The sequence below is a fragment of the Salarias fasciatus genome, chromosome 8 (assembly GCF_902148845.1).
Source record: "Salarias fasciatus chromosome 8, fSalaFa1.1, whole genome shotgun sequence".
NCBI lineage: Eukaryota > Metazoa > Chordata > Actinopteri > Blenniiformes > Blenniidae > Salarias > Salarias fasciatus.
This window is the reverse complement of record NC_043752.1, coordinates 20,389,534-20,412,101: the sequence shown is the minus strand read 5'-3', so window position 1 is coordinate 20,412,101 and position 22,568 is coordinate 20,389,534. Positions and strand designations below refer to the sequence as shown.

Here is a 22,568-nt window from a genome sequence, read left to right as displayed (position 1 = left end):
TACACACTGACTGCCTCTAACTGCTTCCTGCGCAGGTCAAGAGGTGATTCTGCTGCCTCTACGCCGCTGATGTTCTCCCTGCTCCTCAGCAGAGCCTCCAGGCCTGAAGCCTGAACTCCACCAACAGTTGTTAATTCAGACTTTTCCGCTGATCCCGATGCCCCACTCCCATCGTCTAACCTTGATCAGATTAGTGCGGTGTGTCTGCCCCCACTTCACCCCTGTCTTGCACTTCCCTACTAACCGCAATGCTCTCTCCATGTTAAACGAGTGTCAAAGGTCACCCCAGCATGCTGTCACATCTGTCTGGGTGCGTTTTCATATTATTGTTCCCACACAGGTTTCTGTCGGACCCTGCTCACCTCTAGGGGAACTCCCTCTAGTGGTGAAGCAGGGGAACAGCTTGTGACACTCATCAGAGATCATCATCTTTGTCTTCCCGACTGATGTCTGAATGTTGAAGCTGATTGGCCAAGACACGCCTTCATTTACATATTGAGGCGGAAATGCAGATGGAAACGTAAAAAGGAGACACATAAAGACTTATGTGTGAAAAAAAAAATAGTGGAAGAAAGTACCAGAGTGGAAATCATGAAGACATAAATGTGACAGCGAATAAAAACAGTGTAAGTGCGTGAATAAATAAATAAATACATACATAAGTACATAAATGTCAGATGAAAATAATAGAATTGGTATGAAAGGCCATGTTAAAGTAAAATAATACAGGAATAAATGCAGTCATGAAGAGGTACAAAAAAATTTAAAAAATCACCAAATAAATAAATGAATGACAAAATTAATCTATATTTTCAGTCACATTCTATAGACGCAACATCTAAAACCATCTGCAAATCTACAAACTACTATAAACTACTAGTATTACAAACTCCTGGTTTATTGGTGAGGTTTAGTTCTGCCACGGCGGCCAGCCTCAGCGTCTCTCTTCCACATTCAGTCTGATCTTCCTCCAGTCTTCTTCCAGCATCTTCTGTTGGTCAGGTTTAGCATCCTCTGCAGTCAGCCTCCTCTGGGAAAAATAAAAGCTGCAATTTGTACAATTTAAACCCAAAAAACAAACTAAAGAGAAAATAAAATATCTGAAAGCTCAACATGTATCAGAATGAATGATGTGAAGAAGGAGGAACCCGCAGAACCAGACTCAGAGGAGACTTTGTTTCTCCAGTTGGGGTCAGAGGATGGAGAACGTCTCTTATCCTCCTCATGATGGCGCCAGAGATCTCAGGCCGGTTCTGCTTCCAGCCTGGATACTTAAAGTCATGACTGGAACCATCAGCAGCTCAGGAATGTTGCTCTGTTTTGTTCTAGAACGTCAGAGAATTTCTGGAAAAGGATTAAACCACTAGAACCAGGTTTAAAACAGGGAAGCGTCTCTGTTCTGAGTTCTAATGAAACTTCATCAGTGGTTTAAAACATGTTCTTTCAGAACGTGAAACTTCAGAAGCTGCGTTCTGCTCCCTCAGGAGGTGGAACAGAGAACCGGGGAACCTCCACTCTGAGGACCAGGAGTTCTGTTGGATGCTGGACTGTAGAACCTGCTGGACTGTGGAACCTGCTGGACTGTAGAACCTCCTAGAACCTGCTGGACTGTAGAACCTGCTGGGCTGTAGAACCTGCTGGACTGTAGAACCTGCTGGACTGTAGAACCTGTTGGACTGTAGAACCTCCTACAACCTGCTGGACTGTAGAACCTGCTGGGCTGTAGAACCTGCTGGACTGTAGAACCTGCTGGACTGTGGAACCTGCTAGAACCTGTTGGACTGTAGAACCTGCTAGAACCTGCTGGACTGTGGAACCTGCTGGACTGTAGAACCTCCTAGAACCTGCTGGACTGTAGAACCTGCTGGGCTGTAGAACCTGCTGGACTGTAGAACCTGCTGGACTGTAGAACCTGCTGGACTGTGGAACCTGCTAGAACCTGTTGGACTGTAGAACCTGCTAGAACCTGCTGGACTGTGGAACCTGCTGGACTGTGGAACATGTTTGTGAATCGGTGAGACTCTCACAGAGGAAGGAGACAGAAGCTGTGAACCAAGGAGCTTTTATTCATTAGTGGTTTAAAGCAACATGAAGCCAAACGATACAGGATTCAGCTACAGAGCAGAGCGGCGGCGTGGAGCCCGTCTCACGAGGGACGCACGGCGGCGTGGAGCCCGTATCACGAGGGACGCACGGCGGCGTGGAGCCCGTCTCACGAGGGAGGCACGGCGGCGTGGAGCCCGTATCACGAGGGACGCACGGCGGCGTGGAGCCCGTCTCACGAGGGACCCGGGCAGGACATCAGGATGCTTCACATTATGTACAGAACCAGCAGGTCCTCTGATGACCTTTGACCTGCTGTCTAACACTCTCCTTTCTCATACTGGACTGATGAATGTGTGGAGGAGGTCAGAGGTCGCCTTCACGGCCACCGATCATCATTTAGCAACAGGAAAACAGCGAGTGAGGAATACAGCGGGCTCACGTACAAAATCATACACAAACACTGGTTAATTCTGAGGACGGGGCGGCGGTGCTTCTACATGGTGTCAGTAAAGCGAGATAACACTTCAGTACTTCTAGAGCGCGGAGCGGAGGCGGGGAACGTGACCGTTCTACAACACGAAGCTGGAAGAAGAACGCAGAGGATTCAGAAATCAGGTTTCTTATCGGAGACGGGAAAATCATCACAGGAAGTCTTCAAATAACAGAAATAAAACCAGCTGAGAGGTCGTTTCCATCTCTTCAATCCCACTGAATGTTTAGTCCAGTTCCATCCTGAGTGCAGCAGATTAACCTCTGAAGTTAAACTTTAAAGCGTTTCTCTTCTGGAGCAGAGAATATATGATGGAAATGTCGATATTCACACTAAACCAAACCATTTTTACAGAAAATGACTCCAGTCTCAGCAAAAAGCCTGTTTAAATTATGACCAATCCAGGCCAATGTGATCTAAACCTCTCTCGCTGTTGCATTCTGGGTATTTTTGACAGCATGGCTCTGAGGCTAGTTTGACGGTAAGCGGGCAGCTTGCCAGCTCTGAAGAAAGAAATTAAAAATATATATATTTTAATTGAAGGTTTTATCATTTTCTTGGTGTTTTGGGCAGATTAGAGTATCTTGCAGTCCAGTTTTGGCCCACAGGCCTTATGTTTGACACCCCTGGTCTAGAACATCCTCTCTTGTCCTCCCCCCGAACCAAAAGGCTTCAGCCCCCGACCTGCCTGCTTCCTCTCACACAGAGCATCAGTTCTCCTCAACGTTTCTTCTAGAACGTTTCTTCTCTCTTCACAGCTCAGTGCTAACGAGCAGGGGTGTCGAACATACGGCCCAACTCGCTAACGTCACGCTAACGTCACGCTAACGTCACGCTAACGTCACGCTAACGTCACGCTAACGTTTTCACGCTGCTGTAGTGCAAACGGGAAACTTTTCAATCAAAAAAACAACAGCGACATGTTCTCACTCGAAACGTTGTCGTGGATACGAGGCCTTGCCTTCTGTAGCGTGTTAGCATCGTTAGCATGTAGGGTGTGGCGTCTTCATGAAGGCGTGTTAGCTAACAGATGGCTACCGGAGGTCAGGGGTCATTCAGGTCTCCTGATGTGGCTGATTGCTGTAAAGAAGACCTAGCTTTGTGGTTCTGGCGGTTCTGGTGGTTCTGGCGGTTCTGGTGGTTCTGGTGGGTCTTCAGTGAGTTTTCTGAGTTGAACCTGACTCAGGATGTGACGGTCCGACCAGATGGAAACAAACCCACAGTCAGGTTTCAGAACCAGGGCTTTGCTGAGGTGGATCAGAGGACAGACCTCATCGGGTACTGCGACGGTCTGCTGCTGTTCTGGGGAGTCCTCCCGGCCTGGTTCTTCTTCTGTGGTGTTGTCTCCAGATGGTGCAGTCAGTGTTGGTTGGGTTCTGCTGGGTGGAGCAGCCTGTGATGAGACCCGGTCCGTCTGAACCGGGAGGAGGGAGGGATGGTTTCAGGAAGTGGTCCTCAACATCCGGGCTCTTCTAGCCTCTCCTGCTGGATTGAAGGAGGGACAGCTGAGGGCGGGGGCGGGGGCGGGGTCTGGCTCAGTCGCTGTCTCTGTCTCTGTCTCCGTCCTCCTGCAGCGCCTCGTGGCTGTCCTCCTCCTCCTCCTCCTCTTCCTCCTCTTCCTCCCCGCCTCCGTTCATCATCTCCATCTCCACCTCCTCCGCCCCCTCCTCCAGCTCCGCCTCCACCCCGGCGTCCGGCGACACCTCCACCATCTCGGTGCCCTGCACCACCTCCACGGCCCCCTCGCGGATCTTCTTGACCTTGAAGGTGAAGGGGGGCACAGTGTAGACGGCGGTCTTGGAGCGGGCGTAGACCACGTGGTCCGGTGTGAAGGCCTTCTTCACCCTGTCGCCGGAGGTCTTCATCTTCTGCTTCTTCTCGGCGTTGACGCTCATGCGAGTTCCCAGCTTCCCCATCTTCTTCTCGATGTTGTGGCGGGTCTTCTCCAGGTTCTCTTTGGTCTTCTGCTTGGTCTTCTCGAGGTTCTCCTTGGTTTTTTGCCGGGTCTTCTCCAGGTTCTCTTTAGTCTTCTGCTTGGTCTTCTCGATGTTCTCCTTGGTTTTCTGTCTGGTCTTCTCCAGGTTCTCTTTGGTCTTGGCTCTGGTCTTGTCCATCTTCTCCTTGGAGAAGACGGTCTTCAGGTTCTGGACTCGCTGCAGGCTGCTGCGCTTGATGCGTTCCGCCCGGGTCTCCTCCAGGACCTCCTCGATCTCCAGGCCCTCCTCGTCCGATGAGAGGTCCACCTGGGGTCTGTCCACCTTCTCGGCCTCCCCGTCCTCCCCGCCCTCCTCGGCCGCCTCCTTCAGCTCCAGCAGACTCCCTCCTCGGCTCCCGGACACCGACTCGGACACCTTCATGGACTTGGAGACGCTGAGCTTCGAGGGAAGCTTCACTTCATCCTGTGGACGAAAGAAACGTGAAGGTCAGTACCGACGCCGAGGACGAGGAGGAGCACGCCTCAGAGTCGTGACGGAGAAACAGCTGTCGCTTAAAAACTGGGACTTATTCTGTGAAAACACATTTTGATGAGTGAACATCTGAAGAACCAGAACAGTGGAACCAGAGATCTAGAACACTGATCTGACCTCAACCTCAGAATCATCTCAGACCCCTCTCTGAACTGTCGGCTCTCATTGAGAAAAACAGATCAATGTCTGAACTAAGACAAAGGTCCTAATTCCTCTGCTGACGAGACGAGTTCAGATTAGGAAACAAGACCGACTGCAAAAACCGACGGCGGCAGACTTTATATAGAGATTAATTACATTCCAGATTATAATCCAACTAACACAAGAACACTTCTCAGCACCCAGATATCTCAATATATCTCAAAGAATCAACTGTGAATGAACACAAAAAACCTGGTGTGAGGGACTGAGGGACTGAGGGACAGAGGGACAGAGGGACTGAGGGACTGAAGGACTGAGGGACTGAGGGACTGAGGGACAGAGGGACAGAGGGACTGAGGGACTGAAGGACTGAGGGACTGAGGGACTGGTTGATTGCAGGACTGAGGGATTGGGGAATTGAGGTTTGATATATTGATATATATTATATATATTATATATATATTGATATATTGATATATTGAGGGATTGCGAGTCAGAGAGTCTGAGAGACTGATGAATGAAAGGACTGAGAGGTTCTTTCAATCTGAGGCCCTCGAGGTCCTGCTGGGCTTTCAAGGCTCTGCTCTCATTTCCATGATTCAGACACTTTGTTCCTCAGGTGTGATCAACTTCACAACTCTGGGGTAATGGAAACAGATCAGATTACAGCCCAGAGCCAACCACACACACACACACACACACACACACACACACACACACACACACACACTGAGTAAACTCTGGAATGTTTCCATTTAGATCAACATGAGTCAAAGTTTACAGTCTAATCGTGTTTTTCTCGGCAGGCTGACACACGTTACAATTCCTCCTCATCTCATATTCAGGAACACACACACACACACACACACACACACACACAGGTTCGTATTTCTATCCTTGTGGGGACCTTCCATTGACTCCCATTCATGTCTAACTCCTAACCCTGACCCTTACCCTAACCCACACCACAACAAAGCCTAACCCTAAAGAAATGTTTTTGTACTTTTACTTTTTTCAGTAACAACAACATGGTCAAGAAAACACTGTTTCTCCTCATTAGGACCGGAAAAAGGTCCCCACAAGGCACGTCGTTCCACGTTTTCCTATCCTTGTGGGGACATTTGGCCCCGACAAGGATAGAAATACGAGTACACACACACACACACACACACACACACACACACACACACGTCAGACTTCAGGACAGAGGGATCGAACGTGTCTGGAACTTCAGGCAGAGCAGAAACGGTACTTGACATGCTAAGAAGGTGAACCGGGTCCAGGGGAACCAGGTCCAGGTGGAAATGATGTGGGACTATATTTTAAGAATATCGTTTAGGCTGACTGAATAATAATAATAATAAAAGAGTGGAGCCTCATCCAGATCCAGATCCAGATGCAGATCCAGATCCAGATCCAGATCCACAGGCTTGAAATAGTTTCTCAGAAACTGCTGGTGTGCTGGGAAGAACTGCAGCTGCTCTGAAAACTGGACTTTCTCCTGAAAATTCACTTGTCAATTCCCCAAAGTGTGTTCACCGCCCCCTGGTGGTTGGCTGAGGGGTTGCAGGAGGCAGTGTCCGGTGTTTCTGTGAAATCCGGACTAGAAGAGTTCTCGGCTGTCTGCAGGTCCGTCCTCTCATGAGGACGAGACACTGTGAGCGTCTTCTGTGGAGCTCCTGGTTCGGAGAGGTCTGAGAACGACTGCATGAACTCGTCTCCGCTGCAGGTTCTGTCTCCAAACAGCAGGTTCTGTAGAGAACCACACCTCACTCTGGTCTGAAGACACAGAAACAGCTGCCGGTCGTTCACTTCACAGTTATTCTGGGTCTTAAACGACCTGGAAATGTTCCAGAATGGACACATAAAGACAGACAGCAGTCCGACATGACGCACAGAAGAGTCAAACGGCTTCATGCTGAGGCCATCCTCCATCCTACTCCATGTATCCGACTCTTACTGAAGCAGAACAGCCAACAAACCACCAAGAAGACGGCTTTTACTCATTTAATGACGTGGCCATGAAGCCCTGTTTAGACGACATAGTTTTAACTATAAAAGTACAAGTATTGTCTTTGGTTCACGTTTACACAGCAGCGTTTTGAGAACGGTGTTCGTCTCCACAGAGTCAGCAGAGGCGCTGAAAACCAGGAGAGACCGTGGCCTCCCGCCTCGGAGCTTCTTGAAAAAGTTTCACCAATTTTCAAAATATAGCATTGCCAGTGGCGTCCAATACCGTTGTCGTGGAAACAGACAAAATTTTTCACTTGAAACACGTGGTCCAAACATGCCCTGATCCAGGTAGGACCTCCTCTGGGTCCTGGTCTGGGTCCTGGTCGGGGTCCTGGTCAGGGTCCTGGTCTGGGTCCTGGTCGGGGTCCTGGTCGGGGTCCTGGTCTGGGTCCTGGTCTGGAGACCCTGTCCCTGCAGGGCCGGGTTCTGGCTCTCTGAACTGCTGCAGTTCTTCTCCACTGCAGCGTTTTCGGGCTGAATCGTCTCGAGTTGTGCTGAGCTGCAGTCCGTCAGTGTGAGCTGACCCCGGATGACCCCGACCTGCCCTCCCAGAGCATTCCTGCACAGTGGTACCTCATGTTTGACCCCTCCCTCCCTCCCTCCCTCCCTCCCTCCCTCCCTCCATCCCTCTCTTCCACTCACGCCCAGCCTCTCCTCTCGCCTTTCCCTCTTTGCATTCCTGAAGAGGGAGCCTCTCCTTCCTTTCTCCTCTGAGCTCCCGTCACCTCGTAAACACAATGATCCAGCCTGTTAATGAGGGGATGGGAGGGGGGGGGAAGGGGGGGGGGGGGGGGGGGTCTTCCTCTTTCCATCACGGCAAGTCTTCATCCAGAGGGGCTCCTCCATGTCTGCATCAACGACTCGTTGTTCCTATTGTCCTTTCCTCTCGCCTTACGCTGACTTATGGTGAAAACAGGAAGTGAGCGGAGTGAGGACAAAGGATCTGGAGGGACGGGGGGACGGGGGGACGGAGGGGACGGGGGTGAGGTGTGGAAAGCGGGCATGCTGTTCTGGATCAGCTCATAGCTCAGGAGGGACGACTCTCCCCGGTCTTGGAAAACCATCTGCTGAGCAGGAAGATGATAGCATCAAAGTGTTGGCAGGAAGGTGGAGGTATGGGGGGGGGGGGGGGGGGGGCTATTGTGTGACGGTGGGCTGATGGAGGTATTGTACCGCGGTGTCTCGGGGAAACTTGACCTTGGAAGGAGGATTGAGGCTTTCCTGAACAGCTGGACCGGCGGGGGGGGGGGGGGGGGGGGGGGCTGGAAACTTCTGGCCTCGCTCACGAAGCGCCGGGTGAAAGATGGCTGAAGCCATGTCTCTGACGTGAAGAAGAGGCGGGGGGGGGGGGGGGGGGGGGGGGGGGGGGGGGGGGGGGGGGGGGTCGGCTCAATGCTTCACCTGTGACACCAAGACCTCCTCAGACCAGAGAACCACCAGCAGAGCTGAGCGCTGACACTCGACACACACCCTGAGAGCGAACTCCATCCAGAACACCTTCAGCCCACACAGGAACAGTCCAGACTGAGTTTTATACTGAAGACTATGAACAGCGACCCCTGCTGGACAGGAACCCCCGAACCCACAGTCCTCTGGAGAAGAACCAAACCAGGACCCGTAGAAAGGTCCTGGACCTGTCGGCTCCACTGAACACCGGACAGAAACCCGAACTACCGCAGCAACGTCTCCCAAAATCAAATAGTCCATCAAAGATTACAACAGGGAGGCTCCCTCACTGCTCCCAGAGCCACGGTTTGAATCCCTCCCTCCCAGCCTCCTCTGAGTCTGGTTCTGCTGGACTACTGATTGTTCATGTCTCCAAGTTTCTCTCTAAAAGTTCGCTGGGTTGTAGAAATCAGGTTGATCTGAACTGATAAGGAGCTGAAAGGAGAGCAGCAGCGGCTCGGCGTGGGAGGTCAGCGGTTAATGTGTTTGTACCGGGGTTCTGGAGTGTGTGTGTGTGTGTGTGTGTGTGTGTGTGTGTGTGTGTCCTCGGTACATGGAAAGCATGCCTGGGGAAGTCGAAGCATTCACCTTGGTGTGGTAACTTCCTGACCCTCCTGATTTAATGGGACATTGTTCTCTAAGAGGCAGGAAGGTGCAGTCCGAGCCGTGGAAAATACACCCAGGAGGCTCTGTGTGTGTGTGTGAGTGTGTGAGAGTGTGTGAGAGTGTGTGAGAGTGTGTGAGGCTCAGACTCTCCCTGCTTCTCCACTAAAGCAGGAATTCTCCAGCACGAGTCCCTGTAAGTCCAGCGCCGGTCCAGCTGCTGGGCCAGGGTCTCGGGGGGATTTGAACCCTCACACCTCGCCTGCCGGGTCCTCCTGACCCGTCCTCCTGACCCGTCCTCCTGACCCGTTCTCCTGACCCGTCCTCCTGACCCGTCCTCCTGACCCGTCCTCCTGACCCGTCCTCCTGACCCGTCCTCCTGACCCGTTCTCCTGACCCGTTCTCCTGACCCGTTCTCCTGACCCGTCCTCCTGACCCGTCCTCCTGACCCGTTCTCCTGACCCGTTCTCCTGACCCGTCCTCCTGACCCGTCCTCCTGACCCGTTCTCCTGACCCGTCCTCCTGACCCGTCCTCCTGACCCGTCCTCCTGACCCGTTCTCCTGACCCGTCCTCCTGACCCGTCCTCCTGACCCGTTCTCCTGACCCGTTCTCCTGACCCGTCCTCCTGACCCGTCCTCCTGACCCGTCCTCCTGGGTGGTTGTTCAGATGTAACTCCTGAAGTCAACAAATAGAAACCGCAGAGAAAAAGCCTGGGCTGTAATTACAGCCACAACATGTGTTGGCGTCTCCATGGCAACCGCGGGGAGTCGGGCTGCAACTACGTTTCCACATGAAAGGAAAATAGTTTTCACTGAACAGTCATCTCAGTGTGTGTGTGTGTGTGGGGGGGGGGGGGGGGGGGGATGAGACACACACTATGGAAGCTTTCCACTCTCACATTGAAACCACTCATCAGGCTGACATGGAGGGACACACACACACACACACACACAGTCTCGTATTTCTATCCTTGTGGGGACCTTCCATTGACTCCCATTCATGTCTAGCCCCTAACCCTGACCCTTACCCTAACCCTAACCCACACCACAATAACGCCTTACCCTAAAGAAATGTTTTTGCACTTTTACTTTTTTCAGTAACAACAACATGGTCAAGAAAACACTGTTTCTCCTACTTAGGACCGGAAAAAGGTCCCCACAAGGCACGTCGTTCCACGTTTTGCTATCCTTGTGGGGACATTTGGCCCCAACAAGAATAGAAATACGAGAACACACACACACACACACACACACACACACACTTCTCTGTTTCTGTTTTCCTTCTCAAACACAAACCAACATCAACTCCCCTACTGCTGTGGAAAAGACGCGTGTGTGTGTGTGTGTGTGTGTGTGTGTGTGTGTGTGTGTGTGTGTGTGTGTGTGTGTGTGTGTGTGTGTGTGTGTGTTTACACTATATCTTTATGTGTGACTTGCATGCTGTGTGTGACCGCTTTTTGAGTTCACATTCCATTACTCCCCCCACGCACACACACACACACACACACACACACACACACACACACACACACACACACACACACACACACACACACACACACAGGGGTTTTCCAGTAAATCCAGGAAAAAGGGAAATCCTCATGATATAACTGCTGATGTAAAGAGGAACTTTCAGCGAGTGAGAGAGTGAGAGAGTGAGAGAGTGAGAGAGTGTGCCTGTGAGAGAGTGAGAGAGCAGGCTGTGGATTCCTCTGAGGCTCCAGTAAAAGTTTGCAGCAGAGCTGCATCTTCTGATCTTGTCACATGTTGTGGAGCAGCTGCAGAAGCTCCTCTCTCAGAACGTTTCGGACGACGGTCAGTCATGAGAGAAAGACGCTGCTGGAGGCCGAGGGGACAGCCTGCAGGGACTCACGTCTTCCCTGGAGACACCGCAACTGAACGCCAGGCTCCCACACCGAGGCCTTCTCCACCAGAGACACACACACACCTGAGGATGGGTGAGGCCTCCCTGCAGGTCCAGACTACAGCCCTGGACCAGATCAGGGACAGATGGACAGTTCAGTCCTGTCAGGATCCTGTAGCAGCAGCACTGAGCCTGTTTCTGGACCGCAGTCAGTCCAGAACCGCTCCTTCAGCTCCTTCAGCTCCTTCAGCTCCTTCAGCTCCTTCAGCTCCTTCAGCTCCGTCAGGTGGAGGTGGAGGACTCAGCGCTGGAGGTTCACACTGAGGCCCGGTTCACACCACGACCGTCAGGTCTTACACCTTTCTGCTTCTCTGCATCGGCTTCCAGAGTCCCACTGGGCCGAGCCAGTTCTGATCCGACGTGGATCCACTGCCTCAGGCATGAACCTCTGCTGCAGCTACCGGCTGGATCCCACCAGCTGCTGGTCACTTGCAGCTTGATGATCCGGCAGCAGGTCTACTGTCTCAGTCTACGGAGACAACACGTCGGCGATTGGACAACAGAGGACGGACTCTAACGTCAGGGACGACAGGACGCCTCGGGCACCCGGCCGCCGGTCCTCCGACACGGAGAATCCTTCTCATACGCCGCAACACATTCTTTATCTGGCGGGGATGGCAAACCTCCACAGCGGACTTACTCCAGATCCACTTTAGATCCACTCCGATCTGCTTTGGATCCACTCTGGATCAGCTCCAGATCCATGCCAGATTCGCTCAAGATCCATACCGGATCTGCTCCAGATCCACAACTGATCTGCTCCAGATCCATGCGGGATCGGGTGTAAAATGAGCTCAAGTCTCCCCAGTCCCAGCAGCTCCATTGCAGAAGACCAACAGCACCCACCTGTGGCTCGACATGCAAACTACATGGTTTTCAGTGTTTCTGCTATTTCCGTAAAATAGTCGTTTTCAGAACGTTTCCGTGGAAACATGAAACTTTTCTGGAACAGAAACGAAACACTAACATGTTTTCACTCGAAACGTCGTTTATATGAGGTTTAAACTGTTTTACTAACTCAGCTGCAAGCGCTCAGCGTTTCTCTTTATAACGAGATAAATCATCCAGGGGAAAGGAATCGATGCTGTGTGTGTGTGTGTGTGTGTGTGTGTGTGTGTGTGTGTGTGTGTGTGTGTGTGTGTGTGTGTGTGTGTGTGTGTGCGTGCGCCATGGGAAACAGTGTGACGGTCACACAGAGTGACGCTGTGGGGGGAGCTGCTCTCTCTCATCAGACATTTCTATATAAAGTGATGGAACGCTGCGGATCTCTGAGGGGAGACCAGAGGGGGACTCACTGGAGCTGGACTGAGCCCCACCAGGAACCAGGAACCAGGACCCAGAAGCCCTGTACTCTCCACACAGGGCGGGGACTCACATGGGGTCCGGAGGCCCCGGCAGTAGAACCAGGCTCTGGTGTGGTCCATCACCTCACTGGGGGTCCAAAACAAACGCCATGTTCCAAAACAGGTTCAGAGCCTCAGAGTCAGGAAAGTCTGTCCCTGCTGCTTGTCTCTCACTTGTTGGACTGAAGACAGACTCACTGCGTCTTCTGGACTTCACATCAGGACTCTTGTGGACAAACTGCTGGTTCTAAGAAACTGGTTTCAGCTGCTTCTCCTGAGTTCTGATGTCGTCCTCTCAGTGATGAAATGTCCACTTTGTCCCTCCTGTCCTGTCGTGTCTGGATTTCCTGGTCTGTCCTGACAGCCTTGGCAGAGACACGCTGTCTTTTCACGGACTGAAGGACCTCCCGTCTCCTCCGGCCGGGAGCTTTGTGAGGATGAACACATGAATCTGTCAGAGATCCGGATCTGCCGGGTGTTTCCAGGGCTGCAGACACGTGTGAGCGAGGCAGCTCCCCCGGACCCCCCCGGACCCCCCAGACCCCCCCCGGACCCCCCAGACCCCCCCGACCCCCCGGACCACCCCGGCCCCCCTGGGCCCCCCAGACCCCCCTGACCCCCCGGACGCCCCAGGCTCCCCGATGCCACTGCCAGCCCCGTGTGGACCTGGAGGGTGGTGCTTGGTCCAGGTCCCGGTCCCTGTCCCGGTCCCGGTCCCCACTCCGGCCGCCGTTGCCATGGCCGCCCTGTCGCTCTGCTGTTCACACACAGATTTATGGAGCTGGAGAACAAGAGGAGTCTTCCTCCTGTTTGCTCCGGTCCTGCTCTGCGTTCACAGGCTGCATGGGGTGCTAAACTTATGGCCCGTGGGCCCAAATGGGCTCATCAGGGGGTCTAATCCGGTCCAAGGATCATTAATGTTTAAACTGAATTTGATTTAATCCACTGTTGTTTCTGTTTTACTGAGATTTTTAAGCTAGCGTTTCTTGTTAGCTAACTGGCGTTAGCACATGCTAACTGGCGTTAGCACATGCTAACTGGCATTAGCACATGCCAAGGCTGCAGAATCTTTCACCAAACTGCAGAGATATTTTATATCTCTTCAGACAGTCACACGCCGTTTCAGATTATTTTGACATTTCCCGGAGTTTTGCGCTCCCATTAAACCATCAGACGTGGAAAATCCAGGCGGGCGTCCCCGTGAGCGCCGATGAGGACGAGCTGCAGGCCGGCCACAAAGCGCTGCTCTGTTCGGAGTCAGATGACCTGCAGCGTCACATGAGGACAGGCTTTAATCGTCTTTTGACTCTGAGTCACTGACCACGGACTCAGGAGCAAACCTGCTGCAGCCAGACCGAGCAGAAAGACACTGGAGGACTGGAAGGAGGGTCCGGGTCAGGGTCAGGGTCCGGGTCCGGGTCCGGGTCTGGGTCCGGGTCTGGGTCTGGGTCCGGGTCTGGGTCCGGGTCAGGGTCCGGGTCAGGTCTGGGTCAGGGTCAGGGTCAAGGTCAGGGTCAGGGTCAGGATGCCTCGGCAATATGGAGTAAAATAAAACAATTTTTCATCTTTGTTTCAGGAAAAATGTAATTTAACACGGAAACACTCTAAACTTTCACCATGGGTGGTAGTGGTTCTCAACATGAGGGGCGGGGCCTCGCTCAGGGTCGCAGTAAACACACAGTGAAAAGACCCAAACCCCTGGATCACTGAGACAGTTTCAGATCACCGATGAAGATTTCATGCAGCACAGCAGGAGTGAACACACACCTCAACGAATTGATCTCCCAGTGTGACGCCTCAGGATCAGAAATAATCCTAATCTGAAAAGAAAAATCTGCTGCCGGGTGTTAAACACGATACAGAGGGGTGGGGTTCGATTAGATTAGATTAGATTAGATTAGATTAGATTAGTTTAGATTAGATTAAATTGATTGGATTGAATTCGATTCGATTCGATTAGATTCGATTCGATTCGATTCGATTGGATTGGATTAGATTACTTTATATTATATTATATTATATTATATTAGATTAGATTAGATTAGATTACTTTAGATTGGATTACATTACATTACATTAGGTCTTAACAATAGGAAGAGAAGTAGAATGCTATGTATTTTATATTAGATATATTTGTAGACATTTTTAGATTTAGATTTATTTCCAGCAGCATCTACAGATTCAGTCTGACGGATAAAGTCTGGTGAAATCAGGAAAGTAGAGTAAAGTTACTTCAGTTTCAGTGGGATTCAGTGTGTTAGCAGAGGCTCTGAAGCCACCGCCTCCTTTGGGAAAGCTTGTTTTGTTGTAGCTTTCCGTCGCCATGGTTACCGTGGCGACGGGCGATAGTGTGGTTTATTCTGAGCGTTGTGTGACTCGGCCGTGAGAGGAGAGTTTAAACTTCACTGAGATCTCCGGAGCCAGTTTCACCTCTTCAGTCAGTAAAGAGGGGATTTTTCATCCATAAAGGGTTAAATGTCCGTCGTCTCCGTCCTCCTCCGTCCCCGTCCTCCTCCGTCTCCAACCTCTTATGAAACCCAGACTGTGGACAGCGGTGGCATCGGCCACAGCTGGATTCCATTCAGCTGCAGGAATAATCTGCATTCCTCTGCTTTTGTCTTCCAGCTGTCCGAGGAGCTTTATTCACTTCACTTCAGAGAGATTTAAAACACACACACACACACACACACACACACAGTGCATGTGTGTGTGAGTGTGTGTGTGTGTGTTCAGGTGCAGATATGAGGGCAGACACATTCAGACCAGGTGGAGGTGTAAACAGGTCCAGAGATACGGGGTGACTCCTGGAACCCGCTCCACACAGATGTGGAACACACACACACACACACACACACAAACACACACACACACACACACACACACACACACACAGGAACCATCTCCTAAAGGGCCTTTCCTTCTCACAATCAAGCAGCTATGTGATGGTGTCTATTTTTAGCCTCTCCAGTCCGCCCGCTGCTCCTTCCTCCTCTCGAACCGCTTCACCTCCTTCAGCCCCATGCAGGCAGTCAGCGGTTTGGAATGGGGATCGAACCGTGACACCCCCTCCCCGGTGCTCCCCGCGCTCCGTACCTACCGGGCCAGAACCGGCCCGTCACAAACAGACCCCCCCACAGCCCGGCCGGCAGGAGCACCGGGGAGGCTGGAGCCCGGCCTGACCTTATAAGGGCCGGACCGAGAAGAGCTTCACTCCTCTCCAGTCTCACAGGCTCAGGGCGGGTCTGAGACATCTCCATCTGAGAGCGTCCGCAGAACGCTGGCGTGCCAGAGCGCCACCCGAGGCGTGGTGGTGGAGGAGGAAGGTACAGGGCGGAGGAGACGCTCAGGGCAGAACGTTCTCCGTGTGGAAACCAGAGGTTCAGACTTCAGGTTCAGAAGGTTCTGAGAGAGAGGAGCGCTGCATGCCAACCACTGGAACCTGCAGCAGGCACAGGGACTGCAGCTACCAGGAACCAGTACCTGTGCCATGGTGAAATCAGAGCGATGTGACTGGAAGACAGCTTCATTGACAGACAGCCAGGAGGAACAACGGCTTCAGGAATGTGACGGAGAATAAAAGAAGTGAAGGAGTAGGAGCAGGGAGAGGTGGAGGAGCTGGGATGTGGGCCGGGGCGTGGTGAGGAGGACACAATGAGAGAGGGAGGAGGAGCGGAGGAGAGGGAGGAGGAGGAGGAGGAGGAGATGCCTGTGCTATGAATCAGCTGTCTAAATATGGTCGGGGCTCTCCATCCACACACCCGTCCACTCCCTGCTCCACCAGGAGAACACCTCCTCCTCCTCCTCCTCCTCCTCCTCCTTCCAGCAGATCCTCCACTCTGTTTATTATTGAAGCTCTCCAGAGGCCGTTCAGCCCCGCGCTCACTGCAGGAAACCTCGAGCTCGAAAAACTTTAAATAGAAGAAGAAGGAGCAGCAGAGGTTCAACATGTTCTCCATCAGCCTCCAACCTGCTGCTCTCCAATCCGGTCACCCACACCTCAGTCAGAGTCACTGTAGACCAGCCATAGAGCCACTATAGAGCAGCTGTAGAGTCACTATAGAGGAGCTGTAGAGCCACTATAGAGCAGCTGTAGAGCCACTATAGAGCAGCTGTAGAGTCACTATAGAGCAGCTGTAGAGCCACTATAGAGGAGCTGTAGAGCCACTATAGAGCAGCTGTAGAGTCACTATAGAGCAGCTGTAGAGCCACTATAGAGCAGCTGTAGAGCCACTATAGAGGAGCTGTAGAGCCACTATAGAGGAGCTGTAGAGCCACTATAGAGCAGCTGTAGAGTCACTATAGAGCAGCTGTAGAGTCACTATAGAGCAGCTGTAGAGTCACTATAGAGGAGCTGTAGAGTCACTATAGAGGAGCTGTAGAGTCACTATAGAGGAGCTGTAGAGCCACTATAGAGGAGCTGTAGAGCCACTATAGAGCAGCTGTAGAGTCACTATAGAGCAGCTGTAGAGTCACTATAGAGCAGCTGTAGAGTCACTATAGAGGAGCTGTAGAGTCACTATAGAGCAGCTGTAGAGCCACTATAGAGCAGCTGTAGAGCCACTATAGAGCAGCTGTAGAGCCACTATAGAGGAGCTGTAGAGTCACTATAGAGGAGCTGTAGAGTCACTATAGAGGAGCTGTAGAGTCACTATAGAGGAGCTGTAGAGCCACTATAGAGCAGCTGTAGAGCCACTATAGAGGAGCTGTAGAGTCACTATAGAGGAGCTGTAGAGTCGCTACAGAGCAGCTGTAGAGTCACTATAGAGGAGCTGTAGAGTCACTATAGAGGAGCTGTAGAGTCACTATAGAGGAGCTGTAGAGTCACTATAGAGGAGCTGTAGAGTCGCTACAGAGCAGCTGTAGAGCCACTATAGAGGAGCTGTAGAGTCACTATAGAGCAGCTGTAGAGTCACTATAGAGCAGCTGTAGAGCCACTATAGAGCAGCTGTAGAGCCACTATAGAGCAGCTGTAGAGTCACTATAGAGCAGCTGTAGAGTCACTATAGAGCAGCTGTAGAGCCACTATAGAGCAGCTGTAGAGCCACTATAGAGCAGCTGTAGAGCCACTATAGAGCAGCTGTAGAGCCACTATAGAGCAGCTGTAGAGTCACTATAGAGCAGCTGTAGAGTCACTATAGAGCAGCTGTAGAGCCACTATAGAGGAGATGTCGAGTCACTATAGAGCAGCTGTAGAGCCACTATAGAGGAGCTGTAGAGTCACTATAGAGGAGCTGTAGAGCAGAGTTGGGTATGTAACGACAAGTAACGAGCGTTACAAGTAGTTAAATTATTTTTGATGGGATTTTTGACGGCACTACTCCTTCTAGATTGGTAGTTAAACTAGCGTTACAAATGAAACGCTGCGATCGTTACTTTTACAATGACTGCAAATAGAGCAACCAAAATATTATTATTTAAGCTGAGTTTTTTAATTACCACCAGTAGATGGAATGGTGGCCACACGAGCAGCTACTCGCTATCTCTTCCGGGTCAGGGCTGATGGAACCGTGAACGTAAAATTGGTTGCCTTATATAAATTTGTGCCCCACTGACAACACTGCACTCCATCCAAATGTAAATGCCCCTTTTAAATGAATACTCTGAAGATCAGGGACCCACGCCCTTTCCCTATCATTGACAAAGTTAGACAAGCTCATAAATCCCTGTGTCTCTGTTTCCCAGCTGTTAGCATCGTAGTTAGCTTAGCTCGAAGCTTAGCTGGAAGTCAATCAAATGGACGCAAATGGACAAAATCCTCCTTCCAGTGGTCCAGGGGACGGCGTATTAGCACGTGAAGCAAATCTGAATGGTTATAAAACATTTTAAAAGACGTGTTTTCTTTTCAATCCGTTAAAAAAAACGTTTTGATACACACAGATCTGCGTATGGCAGTGCTCCGCGGAGGATATAAGGGAGCACAGCTCCGCGGAGCACTATGCAGTAACGAGTAGAGTAACTTCGTTACTATTTCCATGGAGTAATCAAGTAGTGTAAGGCACTACTTTTTTCAAAAGTAACTAGTAACGGGTAACTCTTTACTTTTTTGAGTAACGGACCCCAACTCTGATGTAGAGTCACTATAGAGCTGTAGAGTCGCTATAGAGGAGATGTAGAGCTGAAGGTCTGTACATATTGTGTCGTCTCTTTGATACGATATCTTTGTGTTTCCGTAAGCGTTGTGTTGTGTCTCCTGCGTTCTGTTTGTGTCTCTTGTGTGTTCTGTCCTGTTCTCTGCCGCTCTGTTTTCTCAGCCTGATCTGCTTCCTCGCTCCGTTTCTTCCTGTTTTGGCTGCAGTCTCCAACAAACTCACCACAAAATTAAAGGAATGAACTCCATTTGTGGCTCCCTCTAACAGAGTGGTGTGGAAACCAGGCCTCCGTCACACACACACTCCTAACCAGCGGCCACAGCCACTTTCTGTGTGTGTCTCTGCTGATAAAGACTTCCCTTCTACGCTACTTTCATGCTTCCAGGTGAAACGGCGGCGTCAACCTGTCCCACCGCTCTGGAACGTTTCGATGGGTTCCCAGAGTGTGTGGAGGAGAACCTCCACCGTTCTCACCACAAAGGTCAAACAATAGCAGGAGCGCTGACGAACACGAGACCCTGGGAGCGATCTGCTGTTGAGAGGAGCAGAACATTGAAACCAGGCAGCGCTGCGGTCTGCTCGTTTAACCAAGATGAATCTGGCATTATGTCATGGCTGGCAGCTGGAAACAAAGCCGCGCTCTGAGCCAGCCGGCGAGCCGCCGATCGGCATTCAGGGGGAGACTCTCCCGCCGCCAGCGAGCGAGCGAGCGAGCGCTCGGCTAACGCCAGCACAATCGCAGCCCGTCCCGTCCTCCCCTGCCGGCTTTACTGCAGACTCACTGGACTGACAGCGCCGGTCAGTGAGTCTGCAGGAAAACCCGGGAGCCGTGCACACTGCGTCCAGCGGGCCGTCCCAGCCAGAGACTCGGTCCAAGTCCCCGAGTCGGAGTCCAGGATGGAAACTCTGAATGTTCTCGCACCGCCGTGCAAAAAGCGGCGAGCCATTACACATCAGAGTGCAGCCTGGCGGCTAAAAACAGCCCCAAACATCGCCGCCTCCCACAGCTCCAGCGTGCTTGTGGTATTTTCCATCTTTGTTTAAAAAAGAGAGGGAGGGGGGGCGAGGGGGGGGGGGTGAAAAAAATGACTTTCCGACCGGATCGGAGCTGCAGAGCTGCTCACATGTGAAGGCCTGAGTTCTGAAAAGTCTCTGGGAGCCACATGTGGAGAACAGTGAAGATGGAGGACGAGTTGCAGTGTGTGTGTGTGTGTGTGTGTGTGTGTGTGTGTGTGTGTGTATTTGGATGCTGTCATCCCCGGTGAAGTGTGGCACACAGCAGCCTGGAAAATAACCTGCGGCTATGTTTTCCGATAAATAAGCGTGAGCATCCTGTAAGCGTCTCCACAGGTGTGGATGTGTCTGGACACGCTGCCGAGCAGCACGAGGACACGCTCCGGGTTCACCGCCGCCGTCTACACACCAGGAACCGGAGCGCCAAGCTGCCTGGAGCTCCTCACAGGCAGCAGGAGCCACGGAACCAGGTTCACTTCAGACTAGACCGGACAACTTTCCGACAAACCACGGACAGTTTTCAGACTGGTTTTGGTTAAATGATGGAGCGTCCCTGTCAGCAGCGGGGATCTGGTCCAGCCCTCCTGAAGGTTTTTCCTTCATGGGACAGAACCAGGACCAGCAGCAGCAGCTGGGAGGGCTGCTGGAGCGCCTCTTTTATTGGCTCTTTTTCATTTTATTGGTTATTTTTACACTTTTCGGAGTCACCCAATGGGCCAGACTGGGTCTTCTTTTGGACACCCTGACCTGGACTGACACCAGAGGAAAGCCCTGCTCGGTCTTCCTGTTAGAAGGAGACCTGAACACTCTGAGCTGTGAGATCCTGGATCCACTCCCCTCCGTCTGATGCTGGCAGGAGTCATGATGAGCCACACCCATGACCGCCGCCGCTGCCGCTACCGCTGCCGCTACCGCTGCCGCCGCCCCGGGAATCGAACGCTCACCTGATAGATCATGACTTTGAAGTTGCGCCTCTTGAGCAGCTCGGCCTCGTTGCTCTCCAGCTTCTTGATCTGGCTGCCCTGCTTCTCCAGCGTGGCGCGCACCGTCTTGACGTTGACGCTGACCTTGCGCACCTTCTCCATCATCTTGTTGACGCTGTTGGAGGTGGTGCTGTGGCTCTTGGCCAGCTTGGTCAGCTCGCCCTGGATGCCGGCCACCGAGCGCTCCATCTCCTGCTGCCGGGCCTCCAGGCCGCTCTGGGTCTGCTGGATCTGGTCCACCGCCCCGATGATCTTGTCCAGCAGGGACAGCACCATGACCCCGTTGGCCTGCGGGTCGCCCTTGTCCTCCTCCGCCTTCTCCTCGGCGGCGTCGCCCTCGGCGCCGGCGGCCGCCGCCTCCCTCTTGGCGTCGTCCTCGTCGTCGGAGGGCGGCAGGTTGACCTCGTCGTCGGAGATCTCGGTCAGGGTGTGCGGCTCCATCAGGCCGCTGGAGGACTCCAGAGCTTCCATGGCTGCCATGCTCTGCTCTCTGGTCAGAACCTTCCTCTCGGCGCTGCGCTGTCTTCCTCCCTGGAGTTCAGTGCTGAGCGGGGAGAGCGAGCGGCGCTGGATGTTACCACATGAGAGTCAGGGCGTGAGTGCCACAGCAGGCAGGGAGAACCTCCCCGTGTTCCCCCGCTCAGGCTCCGCCCCCCGCCCCTCCCCCGCCCCGCAGCAGCGTGGCTGGAATAGCTGCCTGATCGGCTCGTATACAAGCCGGGGCACAGCGGCAGGAATGTCAGGCGAGCCGCTCGCCGCCGCTCCGCCTGGCCTCCGTGGCTGACAGCAGGAAGGAGAGCCGGGCCGCCGCTCTGATCACTGAGGAGTGTTGTGGCTGCGAGGAACGCCGAGCTGCCGGAGCTTCCTGCTAAAGTCAACAAGGGGCGAAGAGGGGGGGCTGAGGAGAGGGTCTGAACACTCACCTCAGCTAAACCCAGGACGGAGTCTCTCACACACACACACACACACACACACACACACACTGGCTGATGAAGAAGTCTGGTTCTAGATCCAGGTCCAGGCAGACCTGGACCACAGACCAAAGCCTGACAGGGCATGAAACAGGAGAAGTGTTGAGATGAAGCCTCAGACGCTCACTACAGTCACAGAGTAGAAGAATGACAGAGTAACAGAGCTGAAGGTCAGCAGCAGGAACACAGCAGACAGACGGGGGAACGTCTGCACAACTACTGACCTGAGATCAGATTAGCAGATGAATTGACCCCACATGATTAAAGATCGCTCCTGTTTTTAAACCATTTGATGAAGAGGACAGATTAAAGGGAGGTTTTTATTTCACTGTATCATCTGGTCGTCATCAGTCATCAGTCAGGATGGGGTCTGAAATAAAAGGCTCTTTATTCGGTGTGAGCGGCGTGATGAGAAGCACATGGCGCCTTCCCCCTCGCTCCACGCTGCACGAGGGCGCGCCGCGCGGCGTGGAAACTGCTGGGTGGCGGCCGGCCAGTGTCCCGGGTTCACCCCCGCCATGTGGACCTGCCGAGGACTGACTCAACACTTGGCCTCTGGAGAACTGTTCCACCACATCTGGCCCGGCGCCGCCTCACGCCTCACACCCAGGGTTCAGTATCCACTGCAGGAGGGAAGGATCCGCACAAAACACACAAGACGTCAGGACTGACAGCCTTTAATCCTTCCAGTAGACGTTTTCACACTATAAGCTGAGAAATACAAACGTCTCTGAGCTCAGTTTAGCATGTTTCAACAGATTCTCACAGCAAAACATAAAGAAAGAAGGTCTCTCTCTGGTTCTTTCCATTTCTAAATGTTTCAGTCGGCGACCTTTGAAGACTTCAACATAACGGTTTCATCAGAAGTGAAACGAAGATGAGATTATCTTTGTTTTCTGCAGCGTGGGCTGACCGGATGTTTCCAGGACCGGTCAGCAGCAGGGAGCTGCTGTACATCACATTAATGTATTCACTCAGGAACAGGAAGACTGCTTCACTGATCTGCTTTTTACATATAAATCATGCAACTTATCAA

At 52.4% G+C, this 22,568-nt stretch overlaps 1 protein-coding gene across 1 annotated transcript; it reads right to left on the bottom strand.

Annotated features, from left to right (window-relative positions):
• Nucleotides 1–2,052: 2,052 nt before the first annotated feature.
• LOC115392886 (caveolae-associated protein 1-like) lies at nucleotides 2,053–21,148 on the bottom strand. Its single transcript, XM_030097548.1, has 2 exons — nucleotides 20,523–21,148; nucleotides 2,053–4,935 (listed from the first exon to the last, which is right to left on the bottom strand). Exons 1-2 carry the CDS (start codon nucleotides 21,039–21,041, stop codon nucleotides 4,072–4,074), a joined length of 1,383 nt encoding a protein of 460 aa, XP_029953408.1. The 5' UTR covers nucleotides 21,042–21,148; the 3' UTR covers nucleotides 2,053–4,071.
• Nucleotides 21,149–22,568: the final 1,420 nt, after the last annotated feature.

Coding starts and splice junctions, on each gene's coding strand:
- LOC115392886 (XM_030097548.1), bottom strand. CDS start 21,041: ATGGCAGCCATGGAAGCTCTGGAGTCCTCCAGCGGCCTGATGGAGCCG. Junction 4,936..20,522: donor TCAAAGTCATGATCTATCAG/GTGAGCGTTCGA, acceptor TTTCGTCCACAG/GATGAAGTGAAGCTTCCCTC.